This window comes from Myxine glutinosa, unplaced genomic scaffold (genome assembly GCF_964187855.1).
Source record: "Myxine glutinosa unplaced genomic scaffold, kmMyxGlut1.1 SCAFFOLD_1031, whole genome shotgun sequence".
NCBI classification, from domain to species: domain Eukaryota; kingdom Metazoa; phylum Chordata; class Myxini; order Myxiniformes; family Myxinidae; genus Myxine; species Myxine glutinosa.
The window spans coordinates 8,978-34,742 of NW_027617126.1; the positions used below are offsets into that span (position 1 = coordinate 8,978).

At 46.7% G+C, this 25,765-nt stretch overlaps 1 protein-coding gene across 1 annotated transcript; it reads left to right on the forward strand.

Annotated features, from left to right (window-relative positions):
* The first annotated feature begins 1,180 nt into the window (after positions 1-1,180).
* Positions 1,181-13,144, forward strand: LOC144889134 (pleiotropic regulator 1-like). Its single transcript, XM_078769058.1, has 3 exons — positions 1,181-1,213; positions 1,328-1,521; positions 12,915-13,144. The coding sequence occupies exons 2-3, from the start codon at positions 1,342-1,344 to the stop codon at positions 12,972-12,974; spliced, it is 240 nt and encodes a 79-aa protein (XP_078625184.1). The 5' UTR covers positions 1,181-1,213; positions 1,328-1,341; the 3' UTR covers positions 12,975-13,144.
* The last annotated feature ends 12,621 nt before the right edge of the window (positions 13,145-25,765 follow it).

Genomic DNA, 25,765 nt, shown 5'->3' on the forward strand with positions numbered 1-25,765 from the left:
CTCATACAAGTGCAAAAGTGGTTTCCTTCACTAACACATGTGCGAAAAGTGGGTTTTCAACACTAACACAAGTGCGAAAAGTGGTTTCCTTCACTAACACATGTGCGAAAAGTGGGTTTTCAACACTAACACAAGTGCGAAAAGTGGTTTTTCAACACCAACACAAGTGCGAAAACTAGTTTTTCAACACTAACACAAGTGCGAAAAGTGGTTTCCTACACCAACACAAGTGGGAAAAGTGGATTTTCAACACTAACACAAGTGCGAAAACTAGTGTTTCAACACTAATGCAAGTGGAAAATTGGTTTCCTGCACCAACACAAGTGCGAAAACTAGTTTTTCAACACTAACACAAGTGCGAAAAGTGGTTTCCTACACCAACACAAGTGTGAAAAGTGGTTTTTCAACACTAACACAAGTGCGAAAAGTGGTTTTTCCACACTAATACAAGTGCAAAAGTGGCTTCCTGCACCAACACAAGTGCGAAAAGTGGTTTCCTTCACTAACACATGTGCGAAAAGTGGGTTTTCAACACTATCACAAGTGCGAAAAGTGGTTTCCTTCACCAACACCAGTGCGAAAAGTGTTTTTTCAACACTATCACAAGTGCGAAAAGTGGTTTCCTGCATCAACACAGGTGCGAAAAGTGGTTTTCAACACCAACACAAGTGCGAAAAGTGGTTTTTCCACACTAATACAAGTGCAAAAGTGGTTTCCTGCACTATCACCAGCCCATAGGGGAGAACAGTATTCCATTGAGCTGCGGATGAAAGCCTTGTATGTGGTGAGGAGCTCAGGTGTGCCTAGGAAGGACTTCGCACGACGGAGGATGCCCAGTCGGCGACTGGCTTTGCAGGCCAGCTTGGAAATGTGGTTTTCCCAAGAAAGATCATGGCAGATAGTGAGACCCAAAAGCTTGAGCGACAGAACTTCTTGGAGAGGATTGTTGAGAAAGTAGATGGGAGGGTTGTCCAGTCGATCTTTTCGGAGAGACATAGTAAGAGTGTGAGATTTGTCAGGATTGAAAGACATGTTCCACTTGTTTGACCAGTCTGTGATTTTGTCCAGATAGTTGAAGTGCTGTATTTCTGGTTGAAAGAGATAGTGAAGGAGTAAATTGTTCAGCCTGGCGGAAGTATGTGCTTTCCCAAGTGCTGGTCTCCTTGGTTTTCCCCTGCAATGTGCTCTGACTGTTCATCATTATACCAAATTGGTATTGCCTATTCTTTGTACTGGAATGTTGCTCTGTTAAAAGTGATGGTAATATGTTATGGTGACATTGCACTTCAAAATATTGTTCTACGTAATGTCACTATTTTTCATACAGCCGACAATGGAACGATGCACCTGTGGGATTGGCGTACGGGCTACAACTTCCAGCGTGTGCATGCGGCTGTGCAGCCAGGCTCACTTGATAGCGAGTCTGGAATCTTTTCCTGTGCCTTTGATCAGTCTGAGAGTCGCCTCATCACTGCTGAGGCTGATAAAAACATCAAGCTATACAAGGAGGATGACACTGCGGTAATGTCTTCTTTTTGGGGGGGGAGAGGGGTGGTTACACTTTTAGGACATTCCAACACAATTTTTGGAAATTGCAATTGTACATGATGATTTGCTTACCGTTAAAAAGGTAACGAGTTTTTTTTTTTGTTATTTATTTATTACTGCTCTATTACTATTACTGTATTACTATTATTGTTACTGTATCACTGCTATATTATTACTTCCGCCACCAAATGTGGATGGAGGTTACGTTTTCACCACTGTCTGTTTGTCTGTCCATTTGTTTGTTAACAAAATATCTCAAAAGGTTGTGGACGGATTCGGACGAAATTTGGCAGAGATGTAGCGTATGTGACAAGGCCAAAATGATTAGATTTTGGTGAAGATCCGGATTCGGATCCGGCTACTAGAATTTTTTAAAGTGATTCTTCACCATTGGGAGATGGGGCCAAAAACGATACATAGCAGGATATCTCAAAAAGTTGTGGACTGATTTGGACGAAACTTGATGGACCGGCTGGGTGTCTGACAAGGACAAATATATTCGATTTTGATGAAGATTTGAATATGGATTCGGACATGAGAATTATAATTGATTTTTTAAAGTGATTTTTCACCATTGAGTGATATGGCCAATTAGGTGGAGGTATGCTCTCTACTGAGTGCCGCTCTAGTTACTATAATAATGTTACTGATTGCTCTTCCGGTTCTGGTATCTGAGCTGTGGATGTCCAATTTTCACCTCTGCCAACCTCCCCAAAGATAAGTTGTTACGGCCTGAAGCACACCAAGCCAAGCCTTCAATCACACTGTCTTTATTTATGGATTATCACACAAAAATCTCTTCCTACACATAAAAAAAACCAAGAAGGGAGAAAAGAGGGAAAAACCTGAATAGGCCAGTCCAAGAGTAGGCAGGTCCAAGAGTAGGCCGGTCCAAGAGTAGGCCTGTCCAAGAGTAGGCCGGTCCAAGAGTAGGCCGGTCCAAGAGTAGGCCAGTCCAAGAGTAGGCGGGTCCAAGAGTAGGCGGGTCCAAGAGTAGGCGGGTCCAAGAGTAGGCCGGTCCAAGAGTAGGCCGGTCCAATAGTAGGCCGGTCCAAGAGTAGGCCCCAGGGCAGGCCCCGTAGTAGACCCCAGGGCAGGCCCAACAGTAGGCCCCAGGGCAGGCCCAACAGTAGGCCCCAGTGCAGGCCCAGCACGAGAGGGTAGGAGTAGGCAAGTCCACGAGTAGGCTCCAGTGGTAGGCAGCAAGAGTTAGATCAATGTCACCCTTCAGGTAGAGAGATTGCAGCTGGACACTCTACAACCCCCGGAAAAGCACTCTGCCATAAGCCCTCCTCCAAAATGGCCACTCACTCCTCTGAATCACCTTCCTGGTCACTCCCCTGCCCCACAGCCAATCATAGGCTTTATACACCTGGACCAAACCACTTGGTCTAACTCACAGGAGGGTGTGGGGGAAGGAAGAAGAAAAAGGTCACAAACCGTAACACCCAACACCCAACACCCTCCTCCCTCCCCCCCCCCCCCCCCCCCCTTTAAAGAAGAAAACTTTACCCCAAGAAAAGTTTTCTTTTACAAAGGCAGGATAAACAGTGCAAGCATATTAACTGTGACCCGGCGGGGTTTCCATCTGTCATGGGTCCGCACCATGTAGTTCACCTCACTCAGCTTTTTTTCGACCAAGTAGGGACTGCTAAACTTTGCCAATAGTGGCTCCCCAGGCAGAGGTAGTGAAACTAGCACCTTGTCTCCAGGCCTAAAATTACGAGCTGTCGTATTCAGGTCAAAACGGGCCTTCATTACTCGCTGAGATACTTTCAAATGTTCCTTGGCGACATTGCAGGCGGTGGTAAGTCTTTCCCGGAAAGTACCGACATAGTCCCGAAGGTTAGGGTTCTCCGTCTCTTCGAGGAATCTCTTTCACTACTGGGGAAACAAACCCTATTGCCAGCCAAATCATTTCCCAATACGAAACTAATACCCTCTATGGGGAGAGTGGGCACTATTTCTACCATCATGGGTCCTGTGACCAAATCAGACTTCAAGTTCACCCTATGTATGGGGACTGGGACAGTGGGACATAACGACCGGCAATGCCCTGGATTAAGGCACTCGCTTTCCCCGAACTACTCAAAGTCAATGGTAAAACTTTAGACAACATCAATGACTGGGCGGCCCCAGTATCCCTCAGAATAATTACGGACTTGACTTTCCCGTCCCAAGACACTTGGCCCTTTGACACAAAGGGTTTATAATGCTCCTGTACGGGGCTCGTAAGGTCCGCAGTCAGCCTTAACTGTAAGGGCATGATCCATGTGGCTGTCCACTTTGGTTCGAACCAATGCAATAGGTCTAACAGAGTCTCCCTGCTTCTCCTCCCTTTGCAATTTCCAACAATTTGACTTCAGATGTCCCCTCTGTTTGCAGTAATAACACGTGGGGGCCGGTCCCCGGCGAGATGCCTGACTCGACCACTCAAACTGTCTACCCAGAAGCGGCCGCACCAATGGACCCCTATGGTCTGTCCACTTCCCCTCTGATCGGTCCTCACTAACCCCTTTCTTGTTATCCCAGGTAGTACAGTAATGAGGAAAACCAAGGCCTCTCTTATGGGTAAATTCATAATCATCTGTGCCAACAGCAGCTTTTTTTCAACTCACCAACCTTATGATCCGTAAGGTGTGTCCTAATGTCCAAGGGGATACTGTTCCTAAACTCTTCCATCAAGACAACCTCCCTTAGATTACCATAGGTCCTATCCACTTGTAGAGAATGATACCACCGATCAAAACTCATTTCCTTCTCCCTCGCAAATTCAACAAATGTCTGCCCAGCCTGTTTTTTTAAGGTTCGGAACTTCTGGCGGTATACTTCCGGAACTTGCTCATAGGCTGACAACACAGCCTTTCTAACAGCCTCATAATTCTCTAACTGATCCTCCGACAGCTGAATACACTTCCTGGGCTCTCCCTATGAACCCACTTTGTAGTAGCAGGGTCCAGTATTGCACGGGCCACTGAAGACGTTTTGCAATAGTTTCAAAAGACAGAAAAAACGTTTCCACCTCCTTGTTAAACTTGGGAACAAGCCTAATGTTCCGAGCCACATCAAAGGAACGGGGGAGATCATTTTGACCCCCACCTGAATTGATGGAAACCGGTTGGGCCTGTCCCAGCTGAATTTCTAATTTTCTTAACTCAAACTCTCGTTGTTGTTCTTCTTTTTCTCTTTCAAACTCTTTGCTTTTCTTCCTTTTCTCTTTGCTGTTCTTCCTTATCTCTTTCAAACTCTCTTTGCTTTTCTTCCTTTTCTCTTTCAAACTCTCTTTGCTTTCCTTCCTTTTCTCTTTGCTGTTCTTCCTTATCTCTTTCAAACTCTCTTTGCTTTTCTTCCTTTTCTCTTTCAAACTCTCTTCGCCGTTCTTTGTCTTCTAACTTTAGTCTGAGCTGTCTTTCTTCTGATTCTATCCGGGCCAATTCCAAGGCTTCACTCCTCAATCTTACCCATGGTTCTAAACCCATGTGACTGACAATAGCCGAAACAATCTCCGCCTTTTTCATGCCAGATGTCCCACTAACCCCAAGATGATCAGCTACAGCTCGTAACTCTACCTTACGTAACAGTTCTACATCTTGCACCGATAGCCCCTTCTTCTCCACAAATTCCTTCACTTCAAAATCCATCTCCTCAGCCATGGTGTATGACTGCAGTAAATATAGAAGTATCAGCACCGTAAACAAAAGTCAAATTATCTGCCAATGAGAAAACTTACTACTGCGGAAAAAAACAAAAATCCAAGACAAATATCATGTAATCCAGCTCCCGGACGAGCCCCCAATTTGTTACGGCCTGAAGCACACCAAGCCAAGCCTTCAATCACACTGTCTTTATTTATGGATTATCACACGAAAATCTCTTCCTACACATAAAACCAAGAAGGGAGAAAAGTGAGAAAAACCTGAATGGGCCGGTCCAAGAGTAGGCAGGTCCAAGAGTAGGCAGGTCCAAGAGTAGGCTGGTCCAAGAGTAGACAGGTGCAAGAGTAGACAGGTGCAAGAGTAGGCAGGTCCAAGAGTAGGCAGGTCCAAGAGTAGGCAGGTCCAAGAGTAGGCAGGTCCAAGAGTAGGCCCCAGGGCAGGCCGAGTGGTAGGCCCCAGTGCAGGCCCAGCACGAGAGGGTAGGAGTAGGCAAGTCCACGAGTAGGCCCCAAGGCAGGCCCCAGTGGTAGGCAGCAAGAGTTCGATCAACGTCACCCTTCAGGTAGAGAGATTGCAGCTGGACACTCTACAACCCCTGAAAAAGCACTCTGCCATAAGCCCTCCTCCAAAATGGCCACTCACTCCTCTGAATCACCTTCCTGGTCACTCCCCTGCCCCACAGCCAATCATAGGCTTTATACACATGGACCAAACCACTTGGTCTAACTCACAGGGGGGTGTGGGGGAAGGAAGAAGAAAAAGGTCACAAACTGTAACAAAGTCCTCATGGTTGTTTTTGTTGCGTTTTTGCTGTTTAATTTGTTGTCTCCGTGTTTGCTGTGTGTTTTAAGTTCGGTTTTGTTTTAAAATTTGTCCCAATTTGTGAGTATGCGTCAAACTTTTCGTACCGGATTATTTGAGGCCCACCTTTTCCTAGTTCGAGTCCATGATTGCTTTTTATTGTTTTTTTCTCTCTACCACCTTGAGCCCTCTTGTTTTCTCCTCAATCCCCTTACCTCTCCTTCAGTTCCTCCCAATTATGCCTGTTTACTGTCTTAAAAAATAAAAATAACTTCAATTTCCTTACCTTCAACCTTACACCTCCCTGACCACCCTACTTCCTGCTCTCTACATTTTTTGCCCTTTTCCACTCAGCATCCCCACTGTGATCATGAATGTGTTCATCACACAGCTAAGCTTTATTTTCTTCAACTTGTTGCTTTTCCCCTCTTCTACCAAACCTTTAAAATATATATATTACAACTGAAAAAATGTAACTGCTTGCACTGTACCAACCATCCACTTATATACACCACGGATAACCTAAATGGTATTCACGGTTCCTTTGACAATGTTCAAACTTCCTCTATCTCCCGTGTTAAATTCTCTATTCGATTACATTTCACTCTTCGTCTTCCTCTTCAAAAGTTTGCTTTCAAAGAAATCCTTCCATCATTACAGCACATACAGTTCTTCTTTTCTACATTCTCTGCACTCGCCTTTATTCCACTCCTCCTCTAACATTTTCAAACGGATCTCTGACATGGAGGTCCCAAGAAACCCAGTTTGTAATAACTGTTCAATTATCATTAATCGTTCCTTTTGTACATCTTCCTTGCCAAACCTTTCCATGTCTGTTCCCTCCTCTTGCATTCGCCGGCTTCCTACCAAACTTATCTCTTGCCAGCGTCCCACTCCATGTCCCCACCCTCTACTCCCTCCTATCCCCATTTCATCACTACCTTACCCCTACCACTTCCTTTCAAAAACCCCCCTCCCCTTCAAAACTCCCCATCACCCCTCCCCTTCAAAACTCCTCCTCTCCCACCAATCCTCATCAAACTCACTTCCTCTCTCTTCTAACTCATTCCTCCTCCTCCTCCTCCAATGTTCTACTTCCCTCTGCCCCACCCCCCCTGCTCATATTATTCCTCACTGTGCCTCATCCCATCACCACCCAGCCTCTTGTCCTCCTCCTCATTCTGCCCTCTCTCCTTGCTCTTCTGCAATTTCTGACACACTGTCCACTATTCTCCCTACCTCCTCCTCTTCTTCCTCATCTTACCCTCCCTCATCCCTCCCCTCTCTCGGACCTGATGCTCCCCTTTCTTCCTTAAAGGTATGGACCTCAAACATCCAGGGCCTTCGCTCAAGCCTAACTGATCTTTTCTTTATATGTGTGTTGTATCGTCCATAAAACAGTGATGACTCCATTTACATCTCTCTTTGACAACATGGATCAACTTCTACCCACTCATCCCAGCTCTCTTCCACATATGTGGTGACTTCAACTTTATCATGCCAGCTGGCTGGGTGTGGGTACCTCTCTCACCATCCACGGCACCTCAGCAAAGGACTTCTGCGACCAACTGGGACTGACACAATCTGTAAATTTCCCAACCCGGATCTCAGTCAACGGCACATCATCTCTTCTCGACTTGGTCATGACAAACTTCCCTGCAAATGTCTGCTGTTCTTTTTCTGCTCCAATTGGTTCATCTTATCATTTCCTTGTTAAAGCGGACATCTCTCTGGTCATTCTCAGAGAGCCTCCTCAGCGTCGACGAGTCAGGCATTTCACTCAGGCTGACTGGTACGGTCTTCAAACAGCCATCAAACATCTGGACTGGTCTCCCATCTCTACTGCCTCCAACATCAACATCTCTAACATCCTGGGAATTCTTCCAAAGTAAACTGCTCTCTCTCTCTCATGCACATATTTATCCCATCTCGTCTTCAGTTGTCATGCCCTCCCTCCCGTCCATGGTACACGGAATCTTGTGGTGAGGCAGTTGCCCTGCAACAACTTGCATTCTCCTCATGGAAGGCAAATCCAACTGAAGGCAATCTCCATTCCTTTCACAAAGCTCGGAACAAGTGTGTGTCCACCCTCAGGACAGCCAGGAAACAATATCTCTCATCTCAAGACTGAACTGTCACACCCATCTCCTTACTCCAAATCCTGGTGGTGTCTGGTCAAATCAAATCTGTTTCTGGTGTTTGTTCCCCCTCTCTTACCTCAAACGGCGACATAGCTGACACCGCACGTGAAAAAGCCAAATGTCTCAACTTTGTGTTTGCCTCCAAATCTTGTGTCCCAATCAATCTCTCTCTCTTTACCCACCGGACCCAGTCATACCCAGCTGCTCTTGGAGTCTGTGTCCTTCTCTCCCGACAAGGTGGAGAAGTTTCTGTCAAACCTCGACTCTGATTCTACAACTGGTATCAGTCCACGGGTCCTAGAATCCTGCTCTGCCGCTCTATATCTGTTTTGCTCTGCCGCTCTACCGCTCTATATCTGTTTTACTCTGCCGCTCTATATTTCCCGACCTCTCTGTTCTCTTAAATTTCCTCTCTGTTCTCTTCATCCTTTCTTTTGCTCAAGGTCATCTGCCATCTGCTTGGAAATCAGCCAACATTACCGCTTTCCACAAAAAAGATGCAAAAAACAGATCCTTGCAACTATAGACCAATCAGCCTGCTCCCAATAATCAGCAAGGTCATGGAATCAATCATCACTTCCAATATTAAATCCTTCCTCTTCTCAAATGGCTTGATCTCTGATCATCAATTTTGATTCAGACCAGGTCACTCTACTCTGGACATGCTGCTTCTGCTGTCTTAACAATGGATGGAGGTTCTCAATGCGAAACAGGAAATCAGAGCCGTCTTCCTTTTGACATGTGTTGTGCCTTCGATACAGTCTGTTACCCCACCCTGCTCACCAAACTCTCCTCCTATGGTATCCATGGAAACCTCCATGCATGGCTCGTGGACTTCCTCTCCTGTCGTAGTCAACATGTGGCTCTAAATGGAATTGTCATCTCCTCTTCCTGTCCTGGCTGAAGTTCCTCAAGGCAGTGTTCTGGGCCCTGTCCTTTTTCTGGTCTTCATTAATGATCTCTCCGACTCTCTGTAAAATCCTCTCTGTCTTTCTGCTGATGACTCCACTCTCTGTCGCTCCATCTCTCATCCCACAGATCGGCAGGCAGCAGCCTCTTCACTCTCTGCACACCTGGATAAAATCACAAACTGGTCAAATAAGTGGAACATGTCATTCAATCCTGACAAATCTCACATTCTCGCTCTGTCTCTCCGAAAAGACCTTCTGGAAAACCCTCCCATCTACTTTCTCAACAATCGTCTCGGAGAAGTTCTGTCACTCAAGCTTTTGGGTCTCACTATCTGCCATGATCTTTCCTGTGAAAACCACATTTCCAAGCTTGCCTCCAAAGCCAGTCGCCGACTGGGCATCCACCATTATGCGAAAGTCTTACTTGACACTACTGAGCTCCTCAACACAGACAAAGCTTTCATCTACAGCTTTATGGAATACTGCTCTCCCCTGTGGGTTGGCTCCCGTGCCTTTCAGCTTTCTCAGCTTTACGCCGTGGAAACCAAGGTCTTCAAGATTATTTGAATCTCTCACGATGAAGCTGAATCTATGGGCCTATCACTTCGCCATTGCCGAGAGGTCAGTGGTCTCTCTGTTTTCCTCCGTCTCCTTTCTGGCCTTAGACCGTCTTCCCTGTCAGTGCTTCCCCCCATACCCTCCCCCCCCCACCCCCCCAGGAATCTGCAAAGCACACATGGTCCACCATTAACCCCCTTCTGCTAGAACTCCCAAACTCGACAGGTTATCTAACAGCTGTTCAGCTTGTATACAGCTGTTCACCAACATCTCAGATTATACCCAACCCAAAACCATGATCTTTTCTACCATCATCAACCCCATCGTCCTCTTTCCAAATTGTCAGTTTTTCATTTTCTACCCCTGTTGTACACACCCCATTTGTCCTTTCCTACCCTTCGTTCTTCTCCACATCCCTTATTTGTCCAAATCTCCCTCTTTTGTCGTTCAACCCCACTGTCGGCTTTCAACCCCCCCCCCCCCCCCTCCCCTTCCCTTCTCTCTACTGTTCATTTTGTCCTGTTGTGTCTTGGTCCGTTCAGTGTTCTCGCTCTTCCAGGAGCCTTGACTTTGTATATAAATGCAACTCGTAGATACATGAACTGGCCCCTCAACTCTGAATTTTTATCTCACTGACAAAAATTTGTCTTTTTCATTCTGTACATAAGTAATACCTAGCTTGTTAACCTAGCTTGGTAATCCTAGCTTGTTCATTCTGTACATAAGTAATACCTAGCTTGTTAATCCTAGCTTGTTCATTCTGTACATAAGTAATACCTAGCTTGTTAACTTAGCTTGTTAACCATAGCTTGTTCATTCTGTACATAGGTAAAACCTAGCTTGTTAATTCTAGCTTGTTCATTCTGTACTTAAGTAATACCTAGCTTGTTAGCCTAGCTTGTTAATCCGAGCTTGTTCATTCTGTACATAAGTAATACCCAGCTTGTTAACCGAGCTTGTTAATGCTAGCTTGTTCATTCTGTACATGAGTAATTCCGAACTTGTTAACTTAGATTTGTTTATTAAATGGTCTGTAAATAATTTGCAATTTGGAATTACCATGTCTGGAAACATTCATTCAATATTTCCGTTTATTCTGCAATTTTGTATACGTAGATATTGTTGTGTCACCAGCGATTAAGATCAGCCAAGTGACGGATAGCTGAACTGCTTGAACTCCGAGGCGACCAGCAGAAGATGGCTGTTAATTTATATGCACGGGATGGAAGAAATGCGAGGCATTTATACAACGAAAAACAACAGGTTTATTCCCGAACCCACGAACAAAGAAACACCACAGTAAATTCAACAATCAAATAATTTAATGAAAAAAATGTAGGACGAAATATAATGTTGAGGTAAAAACTAATGTCTACAGAGGTACCTCACAAAGACTCCAGCATGCACACAGGGAAAAGCTAATGAAAAAAAAAAAAATCCCCTTTGGCCGGTGTCAGAGCAGCTTAATGTAAGGATTAAGAGACTTCACTTTGTTTAAAGATTTATTCAGTTATTGTGGAGAGAATCCAACTCAGAAACACAATACATTTCCAAAAAAACAATACAACGCGTCAACTTGTAGAAAGTTCTCTGCTCCAGCCTTGTGTAGTGTCTCCTTATATAAAACGAAGTCTTCATTTATCTTCTCAGGGAGGAGCCTGAGGTCATTACGGGATTTGCCAGAGGTCAGACTTTGTGGCGCCGGGCCATCTGTTTTCTATCATGAAGTTACCAAAGTGGTTTGTAAAAGATTGTTATCCCAGAAAGAAAGGAAAAAGGTCATTGTTCAGGCTGAGGGGGCAACATTCTCAGAGGCTTCGTGACATGTTCAATCTCAGATAATGAGTTATTGTACTGGAAGCAAGAGCTGTATCAGCACTATCGCCCCAGCACACATCCACAGAGGTGAAAAAGGCCATCCCACAAACTGCAGTCTTCACGCTCTGTTCCATATGCACTTTCTTTAGTATCTCATGCCAAAACTAAATGCTTTAAAAACAATTTAGCTCTCAAATGAAAGAATGGAGTTTGGGCAATGCAATTTAAATGCCTGCTATAACTCGTCTACTCTTGGTCTGTAGAAGTCTTTATAATTCTACAGCTGGCCAGTACTTATCTGTGGCCCGAATGGGTCCTTTTTGAGGAGAGTGGTGGTGACGAGGCTCAGAGCCTCCCGTTCGGGAAGCGGACAAGATGGCGACGCTCAACGAACAGCCTGGCTTTGAATGAAAGTGATGAAGACGGCCTCCTTTGCCTCCGAAGAGCACCAGAGTCAAAATCGTCTTTCAACGGCCACCCGTGCAGCCAGGAGCGCTCCCCTCTCCCAAAAGCATGCACCAAATTTGTTTACCACAAGGATCGTCAAGATGACGCAGCCTTCTAGTCCAAAAATATGAGAGAGAGAGAGAGAGAGAGAGACAGAGACAGAGACAGAGACAGAGACAGAGACAAAGGCAGACAGAGAGACAGAGGCAGACAGAGAGACAGACACAGACACAGACACAGAGACAGACAGACAGACACAGACAGACAGACAGACACAGACAGACAGACAGACACAGACAGACACAGAGACAGACACAGAGACAGACACAGAGACAGATAGAGACAGACAGACAGATAGAGACAGACAGACAGAGAGACAGACAGACAGAGAGACACACACAGACAGACAGACAGAGAAAACTCGACCCGCCCTTCTTCTTCACTCTGGTTCGCCAATCGGGTTGTTTGCCCCAGTTTTCCCCACCCACGTCCTATGGTCCAATCACGTCCCTCCGGGCGTGGCCTTTCTTTACCGCCCCCTTATTTCTCCGCCTCTTGTCTCACCTCTCAACTGGCTTAGTGTCCGGGAACCTGCTTGCTTGTAGTTGGCGGTTGTTATAAGTTAAAGGTGGCTTTCAGCGCCGGCCGTGGCAGCAAAACGCAATGGGAAAATTACCGAGGGAAATTACGCACTGGGGAAAATTATCCTTAAACCCTAGAGCTAATTAGCATGTCTACATTCCCCCCCACCCCCATCCGTGTGAAGAACATATAAACAACTTTAGCTACAGTTTCCCTACTTACTGTACATTGAGATTTATCCTACACGTTACACGGTCCATGCTATTACGTGTACAGTGCTGCCTTCCCTATGGTAGGGAAAGTAGCACTGGTTGGAGGTTATCTTTGTTTGTGCTTTCATTTATTCCCCACTAACATAACAATATTTCATGTTTTTCTTAGGTTGGAAGTTATCTTTGTTGGTCTTAAAGTGTTGATTTTAAATACCGTGCTTTGGCTTTCATGTTCTGCAGACTGAGGAGACTCATCCCATCAACTGGAAGCCTGAAATCATGAAGAGAAAAAGATTTTGATGTCAATAAGCTTCTCATGTAATTGCTGTTCATTTTTGTTTTCAAGGATTTGTTTCATTTTGGTTAAATGAGAAGATTCATTCATTTTGGTTAAATGAGCAGTTAATTACCATATTTCCTTCCATATGTGAAAAGTTATGACAGCTTTGCAATAAAAACTCTCATTTATATACTTTGTGTGCGGTTGAATTATTTTGACATTTGCCTTTTTTTTTTCTTTCTTTTTTTTGTATACAGAATCGAGGCTCGTGAAAGAGCTAACATTTATCACAAAAAAAAAATCAAACAGACAAAAAATATATATAAAAATTGGGAGCAGTCGACAAGATGGGGAGAGAAGGGGAAAAACACAAACACAACATTTGAGAGCAGGGACATCGGGAGATGTGTGGGAAGGAGAGGGCTTGGGGGGAGGAGGCGTGGTAAGGGGGTGGGGGGTGGGAGAAGTATAAAACACAAGGACACCAAGGACTTCCAGGAAAGAAGTTGGTATTTCAAAAAAGTGGATTTGGGGTGAAATTAGCGGGGGTAGAAAAGATCAAGGTTTTGGATGGGGGAAGATAAGAGATGGTGGTGAACAGCTGTTTTAAAGACCTGGAGGGAGGAGCGGGATTGCCTGCGGTGAGTAAGTGAAAGGCCCTCGGAGATAGCTTCATCGCGGGAGATTCGAATGATTCTGAACGCTTTGGTTTCAACAGCGTGAAGACGAGCTCGGTGTGAGGCAGGAGCACCAGCCCAGAGGGGAGACCAGTACTCCATTGAGCTGCGGATGAAAGCCTTGTATGTGGTGAGGAGCTCAGGTGTGCCAAGGAAGGACTTCGCACAACGGAGGATGCCCAGTCGGCGACTGGCTTTGGAGGCCAGCTTGGAAATGTGGTTTTCCCAGGAAATATCATGGCAGATAGTGAGACCCAAAAGCTTGAGTGACAGAACTTCTTGGAGAGGATTATTCAGAAAGTGGATGGGAGGGTTGTCCAGTCGGTCTTTTCGGAGAGACATCGTAAGAGTGTGAGATTTGTCAGGATTGAAAGACATGTTCCACTTGTTTGCCCAGTCTGTGATTTTGTCCAGGGCTGCAGAGAGTGAGGAGGCTGCAGACTGCCGATCTGAGGGATGAGGAATGGAGCGGCAGAGAGTGGAGTCATCAGCAAAGAGATAGAGAGGATTTTCAAGAGAGTCAGAGAGATCATTGATGAAGACCAGAAAAAGCACAGGGCCCAGAACACTGCCTTGGGGAACTCCAGCCTGAACAGGAAGAGGAGATGAGAGAAACCCATTCAGGGCCACACGTTGACTGTGACTAGAGAGGAAGTCCGCCAGCCATGCGTGGAGATTTCCATGGATACCAAAGGAGGAGAGTTTGGTGAGCAGAGCGGGGTGCCAGACCATATCGAAGGCACGTGATATGTCAAGGGAGACAGCTCTAATTTCCTGTTTGGCATTGAGGACCTCCATCCATTGTTGAGACGGCAGAAGCAGCATGTCCAGAGTAGAATGACCTGGTCTGAAACCAAATTGATGATCAGAGATCAAGCCATTGGAGAAGAGGAAAGATTTCATATCCGAAGCAATGATGGATTCCATGACTTTGCTGATAATTGGGAGTAGGCTGATTGGTCTGTAGTTGCAAGGATCTGGTTTTGCACCTTTTTGTGGAAAGCGGTGATGTTGGCTGATTTCCAAGCAGATGGCAGATGACCTTGAGCAAAAGAGAGGGTGAAGAGAACAGAGAGAGGGAGTGAAAGAGCGGAAGAACAGGATTTTAGGACCCGTGGGCTGATGCCGTCAGCTCCAGTTGCAGAATCAGAGTCGAGGGTTGACAGAAACTTTTCCACCTTGTCAGGAGGAAAGGACACAGAGTCCAGGAGCAGCTGGGTACGACTGGGTACAGAGAGGGATGGGTTTGGGACACAAGATTTAGAGGCAAACAGAGTTGAGGCATTCAGCTTTTTCACGTGCGGAGTCAGCTGTGTAGCCGTTTGAGGTAAGGGAGAGGATGGAGGGGGAACAAACACCAGAAACAGATTTGACCAGCCGCCACCAGGATTTGGAAGAGGGAGACAGATAAGAGAGTTCGGTCTTGAGAACGGAGAGATATTGTTTCCTGGCTCTCCTGAGGGTGGACACACACTTGTTTCGGGCTTTGTGAAAGGAAATGAGATTTCCTTCCGTTGGATTTGCTTTCCAGGAGACGAAGGCAAGTTGTTTCTGGGCAACAGCCTCACCACAAGATTCTGTGTACCATGGACGGGAGGAAGGGTATGACAACTGAAGACGAGATGGGATAAATCTGTGCATGAGAGAGAGCAATTTACTTTGGAAGAATTCCCAGGATGAGTTGATGTCAGAGGCGGTCAAGATGGGAGACCAGTCCAGATGATTGATGGCTGCTTGAAGACCATGCCAGTTGGCCTGAGTGAAATGCCAGACTCGTCGACGCTGAGGTGGCTCTCTGAGAATGGTCAGAGAGATGTCCACTTTAACAAGCACATGATCAGATGAGCCGATTGGAGCAGAAGAAGAGCAGCAGACATTTTCAGGGAAGTTAGTCAAAATCAAGTCCAGAAGAGAAGATACTCCATTGACTGAGATCCGTGTCGGGAAATTGACAGATTGTGTCAGTCCCAATGAGTCGCAGACGTCCTTTGCTGAGGAGCCATAGCTGGTGAGAGAGGTACCCACACCCAGCCAACTCGCATGGTGACAATTGAAATCACCACATTTGAGGAAGAGAGAGTTGGGATGAGTAGATAGAAGTTGGTCCATATTATCAGACAGCGAGATGTAGTTGGAGTCATCACTGTTTGGTGGACGGTACAACACACATATGAACAAAAGGTGGGTGCAAAGGGGAAGCCGGAGCCAGAGGTATTCCTGGGGGTGAGGTGGAGAGAGGGCAGTGCAGGGCGAGTGAGGAAGAGAGTTTTTGATAAAGATAGCAACCCCACCTCCAGGACGAGGCGCAGGTCTATCATACTGGAGGAGGGAGTAACCCGGGAGAGATACCAAGGAATCAGAGACATCATGAAGGAGGACAGTTTCTGTGAATCAGATCATGTCTGGTTTCTCAGAAGCAACCTGTTTGGAGAGATCAGTCAAGTTTGGGCGAAGGCCCCGGATGTTTGAGGTCCATACCGTTAATGAAGAAGGGGCAGCATCGGATACAGAATGGCGGGGGGGGGGGCAGTGGGGGAGGGGTCGGGTAAGATGTGGAAGATGTAAGGAGAGCTGTTGAAGGTGTGTCAGAGATTTCAGAATAGCTCGGAGAAAGGGAACGATGGGGTGGGCAAAAGGTTTGATGGTGATTGGGTGAGGCACAGTGAGATGTTATTTGAGGAGGGGGAAGAGCGAGGCAGAAGGCTGGCGGAGATGGAAGTGAGAGTTTGAAGGGGGAAGAAGTGGGGAGAACGCTTTGAGGTAGGAGGGATGAGAGGGGGGAAATGTAGAAGAAATGAGGGTGGGGAGATTTGAAGGGGAGGGGCTAGGGGGGAGTTTAGTAGGGAAGGGACAAGGGGGGGGGGATTTGAAAGGGATGGGAGATGGGGGAGATTTGGAGGGGACGGGTGAGGGTGGAGTCTAGGAGGGGAGGGGCGAGCAGTAGTCTAGGAGGGGAGGGGTTTGGGGGAGTTTAGGAGGGAAGGGGCAAGGGGGGAGATTTGAAAGGGAAGGGTGATGGGGAGGATTTGGAGGGGAGGGTCAAGGGGGGAGATTTGGAGGGGAGGGGGGATGCGGAAGGGGAGGGGGGATTCACCAAACTAACACATGCGCCAAACTAACACATGCGCCAAACTAACACATTTGCCAAACTAACACATGCGCCAAACCAACACATTCGCCAAACTAACTCTTGCGCCAAACGAACACATGCGCCAAACCAACACATTCGCCAAACTGACACATGCGCCAAACCATCACATGCGCCAAACTAACACATGCGCCAAACCAACACATGCACCAAACTAACACATTCGCCAAACCAACATGCACCAAACCAACACATTCACCAAACCAACACATGTGCGAAACCAACACATTCGCCAAACTAACACATGCGCCAAACTAACACATGCGCCAAACAAACACATGCACCAAAATAACACATGCGCCAAACCAACACATGCGCCAAACTAAAACATGCGCCAAACCAACAAATTCACCAAGCTAACACATGCGCCAAACCAACACATGCGCCAAACTAACACATGCGCCAAACCAACACATGCGCCAAACCAACACATGTGCCAAACCAACACATGCGCCAAACCAACACATTCGCCAAACCAACACATGCGCCAAACCAACACATTCACCAAACTAACACATGCGCCAAACTAACACATGCGCGAAACCAACACATTCGCCAAACCAACACATTCACCAAACTAACACATGTGCCAAACCAACACATGCGCCAAACTAACACATGCGCCAAACCAACACATTCGCCAAACTAACACATGCGCCAAACGAACACATGTGACAAACCCAAAAAATTCGCCAAACTAACACAAGCACCAAACAATCACATGCGCCAAAATTACACATGCGCCAAACCAACTCATTCGCCAAACCACCACGTGCGCCAAACCAACACATTCACCAAACTAACACATGCGCCAAACTAACACATGCGCCAAACCAACACATTTGCCAAACCAAGACATGCGCCAAAATAACACATGCGCCAAACCAACACATTCGCCAAACGAACACATGCGCCAACGCAACACATTCGCCAAACTAACACATGCGGCAAAACGACACATTTGCCAAACTAACACATTCGCCAAACTCACACATGTGCCAAACGAACACATGCGCCAAACCAACACATGCGCCAAACTAACACATGCGCCAAACCAGCCCATGCGCCAAACCAACACATTCGCCAAACCAACACATGCCCCAAACTAACACATTCGCCAAACTAACACATGCGCCACACTAGCATATGCGCAAAACCAACACATGCGCCACACTAGCACATGCGCAAAACCAACACATTCGCCAAACCAACACATGCGCCAAACTAAGACATGCGCCAAACCAACACATTCGTCAAAGCAACACATTCGCCAAACGAGCAAATGCGCCAAACCAACACATGCGCCAAACTAACACATGCGCCAAACCAACACATGCGCCAAACTAACACATGCGCGAAACCAGCCCATGCGCCAAACCAACACATTCGCCAAACTAACACAAGCACCAAACAATCACATGTGCCAAAATAACACATGCGCCAAACAAACACATGTGCCAAACCCAAAAAATTCGCCAAACTAACACAAGCACCCAAACAATCACATGTGCCAAAATAACACATGCGCCAAACCAACTCATTCGCCAAACAAACACATGCGCCAAACAAACACATGCGCCAAAATAACACATGCGCCAAACCAACACATTCGCCAAACGAACACATGCGCCAAAGCAACACATTCGCCAAACTAACACATGTGCCAAAACGACACATTTGCCAAACTAACACATTCGCCAAACTAACACATGTGCCAAACTAACACATTTGCCAAACTAACACATGCGCCAAACGAACACATGCGCCAAACGAACACATGCGCCAAACCAACACATGCGCCAAACTAACACATGTGCCAAACCAGCCCATGCGCCAAACCAACACATTCGCCAAACCAACACATGCCCCAAACTAACACATTCGCCAAACTAACACATGCGCCACACTAGCACATGCGCAAAACCAACACATGCGCCACACTAGCACATGCGCAAAACCTACACATTCGCCAAACCAGCACATGCGCCAAACTAAGACATGCGCCAAACCAACACATTCGTCAAAGCAACACATTCGCCAAACGAGCAAATGCGCCAAACCAACACATGCGCCAAACTAACACATGCGCCAAACCAACACATGCGCCAAACTAACACATGCGCGAAACCAGCTTATGCGCCACACTAGCACATGCGCAAAACCATCACATTCGCCAAACCAACACATGCGCCAAACTAACACATGCGCAAAACCATCACATTCGCCAAACCAACACATGTGCCAAACTAACACATGCGCCAAATCAACACATGCGCCAAATCAACACATTCGCCAAACTAACACATGCGCCAAACGAACACATGTGCCAAACCCAAAAAATTCGCCAAACTAACACAAGCACCAAACAATCACATGCGCCAAAATAACACATGCGCCAAACCAACTCATTTGCCAAACCACCACATGTGCCAAACCAACACATTCACCAAACTAACACATGCGCCAAACTAACACATGCGCCAAACTAACACATGCGCCAAACCAACACATTTGCCAAACCAAGACATGTACCAAAACAAACACATGCGCCAAACCAACACATTCACCAAACTAACACATGTGCCAAACCAACACATGCGCCAAACTAACACATGCGCCAAACCAACACATTCGCCAAACTAACACATGCGCCAAACGAACACATGTGCCAAACCCAAAAAATTCGCCAAACTAACACAAGCACCAAACAATCACATGTGCCAAAATAACACATGCGCCAAACCAACTCATTCGCCAAACGAACACATGCGCCAAACTAACACATACGCCAAACAAACACATGCGCCAAACAAACACATGCGCCAAAACAACACATGCGCCAAACGAACACATGCGCCAAAGCAACACATTCGCCAAACTAACACATGCGCCAAAATGACACATTTGCCAAACTAACACATGCGCCAAACTAACACATGCGCCAAACGAACACATTCGCCAAACTCACACATGCGCCAAACCAACACATTCACCAAACTAATACATGTGCCAAACCAACACATTCACCAAACCAACACATGCGCCAAACTAAAACGTGTGCCAAAGCAACACATTCGCCAAACCAACACATTCACCAAACTAACACATGTGCCAAACAAACACATGCGCCAAACCAACACATTCGCCAAACTAACACATGCGCCAAACCAACACATGCCCCAAACTAACACATTCGCCAAACTAACACATGCGCCACACTAGCACATGCGCAAAACCAACACATGCGCCACACTAGCACATGCCCCAAACTAACACATTCGCCAAACTAACACATGCGCCACACTAGCACATGCGCAAAACCAACACATGCGCCACACTAGCACATGCGCAAAACCAACACATTCGCCAAACCAGCACATGCGCCAAACTAAGACATGCGCCAAACCAACACATTCGTCAAAGCAACACATTCGCCAAACGAGCAAATGCGCCAAACCAACACATGCGCCAAACTAACACATGCGCCAAACCAACACATGCGCCAAACTAACACATGCGCGAAACCAGCTTATGCGCCACACTAGCACATGCGCAAAACCATCACATTCGCCAAACCAACACATGCGCCAAACTAACACATGCGCAAAACCATCACATTCGCCAAACCAACACATGCGCCAAACTAACACATGCGCCAAATCAACACATGCGCCAAATCAACACATTCGCCAAACTAACACATGCGCCAAACGAACACATGTGCCAAACCCAAAAAATTCGCCAAACTAACACAAGCACCAAACAATCACATGCGCCAAAATAACACATGCGCCAAACCAACTCATTTGCCAAACCACCACATGTGCCAAACCAACACATTCACCAAACTAACACATGCGCCAAACTAACACATGCGCCAAACTAACACATGCGCCAAACCAACACATTTGCCAAACCAAGACATGTGCCAAAACAAACACATTCGCCAAACCAACACATTCGCCAAACCAACACATTCACCAAAGCAAACCATTAGCCAAACTAACACATGCGCCAAACCAACACATTCACCAAACTAACACATGTGCCAAACCAACACATGCGCCAAACTAACACATGCGCCAAACTAACACATGCGCCAAACCAACACATTCGCCAAACTAACACATGCGCCAAACGAACACATGTGCCAAACCCAAAAAATTCGCCAAACTAACACAAGCACCAAACAATCACATGTGCCAAAATAACACATGCGCCAAACCAACTCATTCGCCAAACTAACACATGCGCCAAACTAACACATACGCCAAACAAACACATGCGCCAAACAAACACATGCGCCAAAACAACACATGCGCCAAACGAACACATGCGCCAAAGCAACACATTCGCCAAACTAACACATGCGCCAAAATGACACATTTGCCAAACTAACACATGCGCCAAACTAACACATGCGCCAAACGAACACATTCGCCAAACTAACACATGCGCCAAACCAACACATTCAACAAACTAATACATGTGCCAAACCAACACATTCACCAAACCAACACATGCGCCAAACTAAAACGTGTGCCAAAGCAACACATTCGCCAAACCAACACATTCACCAAACTAACACATGTGCCAAACAAACACATGCGCCAAACCAACACATTCGCCAAACTAACACATGCGCCAAACGAACACATGTGCCAAACCCAAAAAATTCGCCAAACTAACACAAGCACCAAACAATCACATGCGCCAAAATTACACATGCGCCAAACCAACTCATTCGCCAAACCACCACGTGCGCCAAACCAACACATTCAACAAACTAACACATGCGCCAAACTAACACATGCGCCAAACCAACACATTTGCCAAACCAAGACATGTGCCAAAACAAACACATTCGCCAAACCAACACATTCGCCAAACCAACACATTCACCAAAGCAAACCATTAGCCAAACTAACACATGCGCCAAACCAACACATTCACCAAACTAACACAGGTGCCAAACCAACACATGCGCCAAACTAACACATGCGCCAAAATAACACATGCGCCAAACCAACTCATTCGCCAAACTAACACATGCGCCAAACTAACACATACGCCAAACAAACACATGCGCCAAACAAACACATGCGCCAAAATAACACATGCGCCAAACCAACACATTCGCCAAACGAACACATGCGCCAAAGCAACACATTCGCCAAACGAACACATGCGCCAAAGCAACACATTCGCCAAACTAACACATGCACCAAACTAACACATACGCCAAACAAACACATGCGCCAAACAAACACATGCGCCAAAATAACACATGCGCCAAACGAACACATTCGCCAAACGAACACATTCGCCAAACGAACACATTCGCCAAACGAACACATGCGCCAAAGCAACACATTCGCCAAACTAACACATTCGCCAAACTAACACATTCACCAAACCAACACATTCACCAAAGCAAACCATTAGCCAAACTAACACATGCGCCAAACCAACACATTCACCAAACTAACACATGTGCCAAACCAACACATGCGCCAAACTAACACATGCGCCAAACTAACGCATGCACCAAACCAACACATTCGCCAAACTAACACATGCGCCAAACGAACACATGTGCCAAACCCAAAAAATTCGCCAAAATAACACAAGCACCAAACAATCACATGCGCCAAAATAACACATGCGCCAAACCAACTCATTCGCCAAACTAACACATGCGCCAAACTAACACATGCGCCAAACAAACACATGCGCCAAACAAACACATGCGCCAAAATAACACATGCGCCAAACCAACACATTCGCCAAACGAGCACATGCGCCAAAGCAACACATTCGCCAAACGAACACATGCGCCAAAGCAACACAATCGCCAAACTAACACATGCACCAAACTAACACATACGCCAAACAAACACATGCGCCAAACAAACACATGCGCCAAAATAACACATGCGCCAAACGAACACATTCGCCAAACGAACACATTCGCCAAACGAACACATTAGCCAAACGAACACATGCGCCAAAGCAACACATTCGCCAAACTAACACATTCGCCAAACTAACACATGCGCCAAACCGACACATTTGCCAAACTAACACATGCGCCAAACTAACACATGCGCCAAACGAACACATTCGCCAAACTAACACATGCGCCAAACCAACACATTCACCAAATTAATACATGTGCCAAACCAACACATTCACCAAACCAACACATACGCCAAACAAACACATGCGCCAAACCAACACATGCGCCAAACTGACACATGTGCCAAACGAACACGTGCCAAACCAACACATTTGCCAAACTAACACATGCGCCAAACCAACACATGCGCCAAACTAACACATGCGCCAAACCAGCCCATGCGCCAAACCAACACATTCGCCAAACGAACACGTGCCCCAACCTAACACATTCGCCAAACTAACACATGCGCCACACTAGCACATGCGCAAAACCAACACATTCGCCAAACCACCTCCTCCTCTTAGGCACGTCCCGGGCCTATAACTTTAACTTTTAGTGTGGCACGTAGGTGTAGTTCCCTCTACATTTAACCTGACCCTGAGTGTGACAGTTTTAAAACATAAATAAATATGTCCCGCTGCTCCATTGCACCCTACCTAACAGAATCACGCCCAAACTAACTGAATTGCGGAATGGTCTTCAAACTATACATTGACGGTGGGAGCATTATTTACAATTCACGCTACTTTTATTTACAATACGCAACCCAGGACCTGTGATTGTTCTTTCTGGGGGGGGCGGGGGGGGGGGGGGGAGACAGTCTGCTCTGCATCAATGCACCATGAAAGCACCCAACATGCACCAACACACCCTCAAGCACCAATCGGTGCACAGTCATCATTGTTCAATAAAATAAAAACAACAAACAAACCCCTAACCCTGCAGGTGGTCTCTTGCTCTTCGGCTCCCTCTGCTGGCTATTACTATCTTCCAGTTGTTGTCTTACTTTCATTTTCTTACTGGCGGCCTATTTGAACATAGAATGAAATGCACCCAATGTGTCCATTTTTATTTATTTAGGGCCCACAGGGCCGACTAGTGTGGTTCACCTGTGGGGCTTCGGTGCCCTGTGGCCAAGGTCCGCCAGCAAGATTTCGGGCCTTCATGGCCGGTTCCAGCAGAGGGGCCATGCCCCAACCCATGGGGTCCATAAGTGCTGCTCGGCCACAGACATGTGGTCCATAATGTGGTGCATCGATGCAGACAGCTGGTTCGGGGAGTTCCGGGCGCACAATGGCGGACTCACGCACGCTCCCCTTGGCGCCCAGTGGCGCACAGGTCCTCATGTGGGAGACAAAAGGGGGGAAAGACAGATGAGCGGGGGGTAAGGTCACAAGGGTACACATCAACAAGGCAATGCAAGGCGAAGTGCGTACGGAGAGCGAAGTGAGAAAGCTCATCCCTACCGTACGTCACCCCCCCTGTCACCTACCCTACCCTTGCCCTTACCCCATATTTACAAAAATCTACAGATTTACAAATTCGTCACTACTGTCACGTCTTCCCCATATTTCTTCTACACCAAATTTGTCCCACAATCTCTCTAACCAAAATTTGCCATCACCCAATTCATCATCAATCCTCATAAGGAGGAAGAGATGGAACAACAAAGCACAATGTCACACCCACGTCATGATGCGTCTCACATTCCAAACATTTGCATCAAAATAATAAAAACAACCTGGAATGGTGTGGAGGTACGTCATCTCAGGTGAGTGGATGCAGATGGTGTGAGGAGATTTTCATCCTAACCACCTTCTAAATGACATTAACACACTTTACACTACCCGGGGTCTTTCCCTGCCAATCCATTGGCCAACTTACACTATGGGTTCTAAAAACCAATTCCCATTGACGAAACTGTGGTGCTTCTCAATTTGGGGTCTCACTCCCCCGATTCATCTCCCGGTGCCCTTGCACAATTTCCAGGCTGGGTCGTGTAGCTCTCCCAGCAGGTCTACCCACCTGCACACCTCCACCACTGTAGATGCCACCCGAGCTTACCTAGCTCCTCACCCTAACCTATCTAATTGGGGAAGGCCCCTCCTGGCTCTGTCACCCCTCGGTGCCCTCTGGCACTGGGCTACCCGGGTCCGTCCTCCGGATCCTCGGGCCCCATCCACAACAACTCTACCGGCTCCCAGAGCCCACCTGCGGCCTCACCTGGCCGACATCCTTACAGTGGTGGAGTGCCCAAACCAACTACACACACTAACAGGCTACACGCCCAGCCATTTCCACAACACTAATGCACCCATCCAAATACCATTCTCTCACCCGCACCACAGATGCCAATATCCAACCACAATTTACCTATACCCTCTACCTAACACTTACACTACCCTCCCCGGGTATTCGTGATGGGGGTCCACTCTTCCCCCATTCACACCTCCGCACCATCCACTCCACTCCATAGTTTCCACCACACTCACTCCACGACCATCCATTCCAATACTCCATATACTCCACACTCCATGTATTCCACACAACCATTCTCCATACACCTGTTGTTGCACACCTGTGCAATCACACCTGGTGCCACCTGCCCCCTCCTTCCTTCCTGGACCATTTGGTCAGCACCATACTCATCACCATCACTCACTCAAACACTGCTCCATCCACCTGTTCAGTTGCACACCTGTGCAATCACAATACAACTCACAATCACAATCAGTTACTCATACCCTGCTCAATACACTTGAATACACCTCCAACACTCACACGGCATCATCTAATCTACCTGTTGCCCTGCTAACTTAGTGCTCCCTGTCTTCCCTTTAAACTAAGCACATACCACGTCATTATCATCCACACTAACCTACCTGCGTCCCCACTACAGGTATCATCATCACTACCTAATCTTAACGTTACCTAAGGTCATCTTCTAGGTCCCTACACATTATCCAAACCCTCCCTCGGCAAGCTTACGCTGCCATAAACCCCATAAGTCTCGTGCTCCTATGC

What these genes read in the sequence shown, in the direction of transcription:
- LOC144889134 (XM_078769058.1), top strand. Translation starts at nt 1,342, where the DNA reads ATGCACCTGTGGGATTGGCGTACGGGCTACAACTTCCAGCGTGTGCAT. An exon ending in ACAAGGAGGATGACACTGCG is followed by an intron (nt 1,522 to 12,914) that starts GTAATGTCTTCT and finishes CATGTTCTGCAG; the next exon opens with ACTGAGGAGACTCATCCCAT.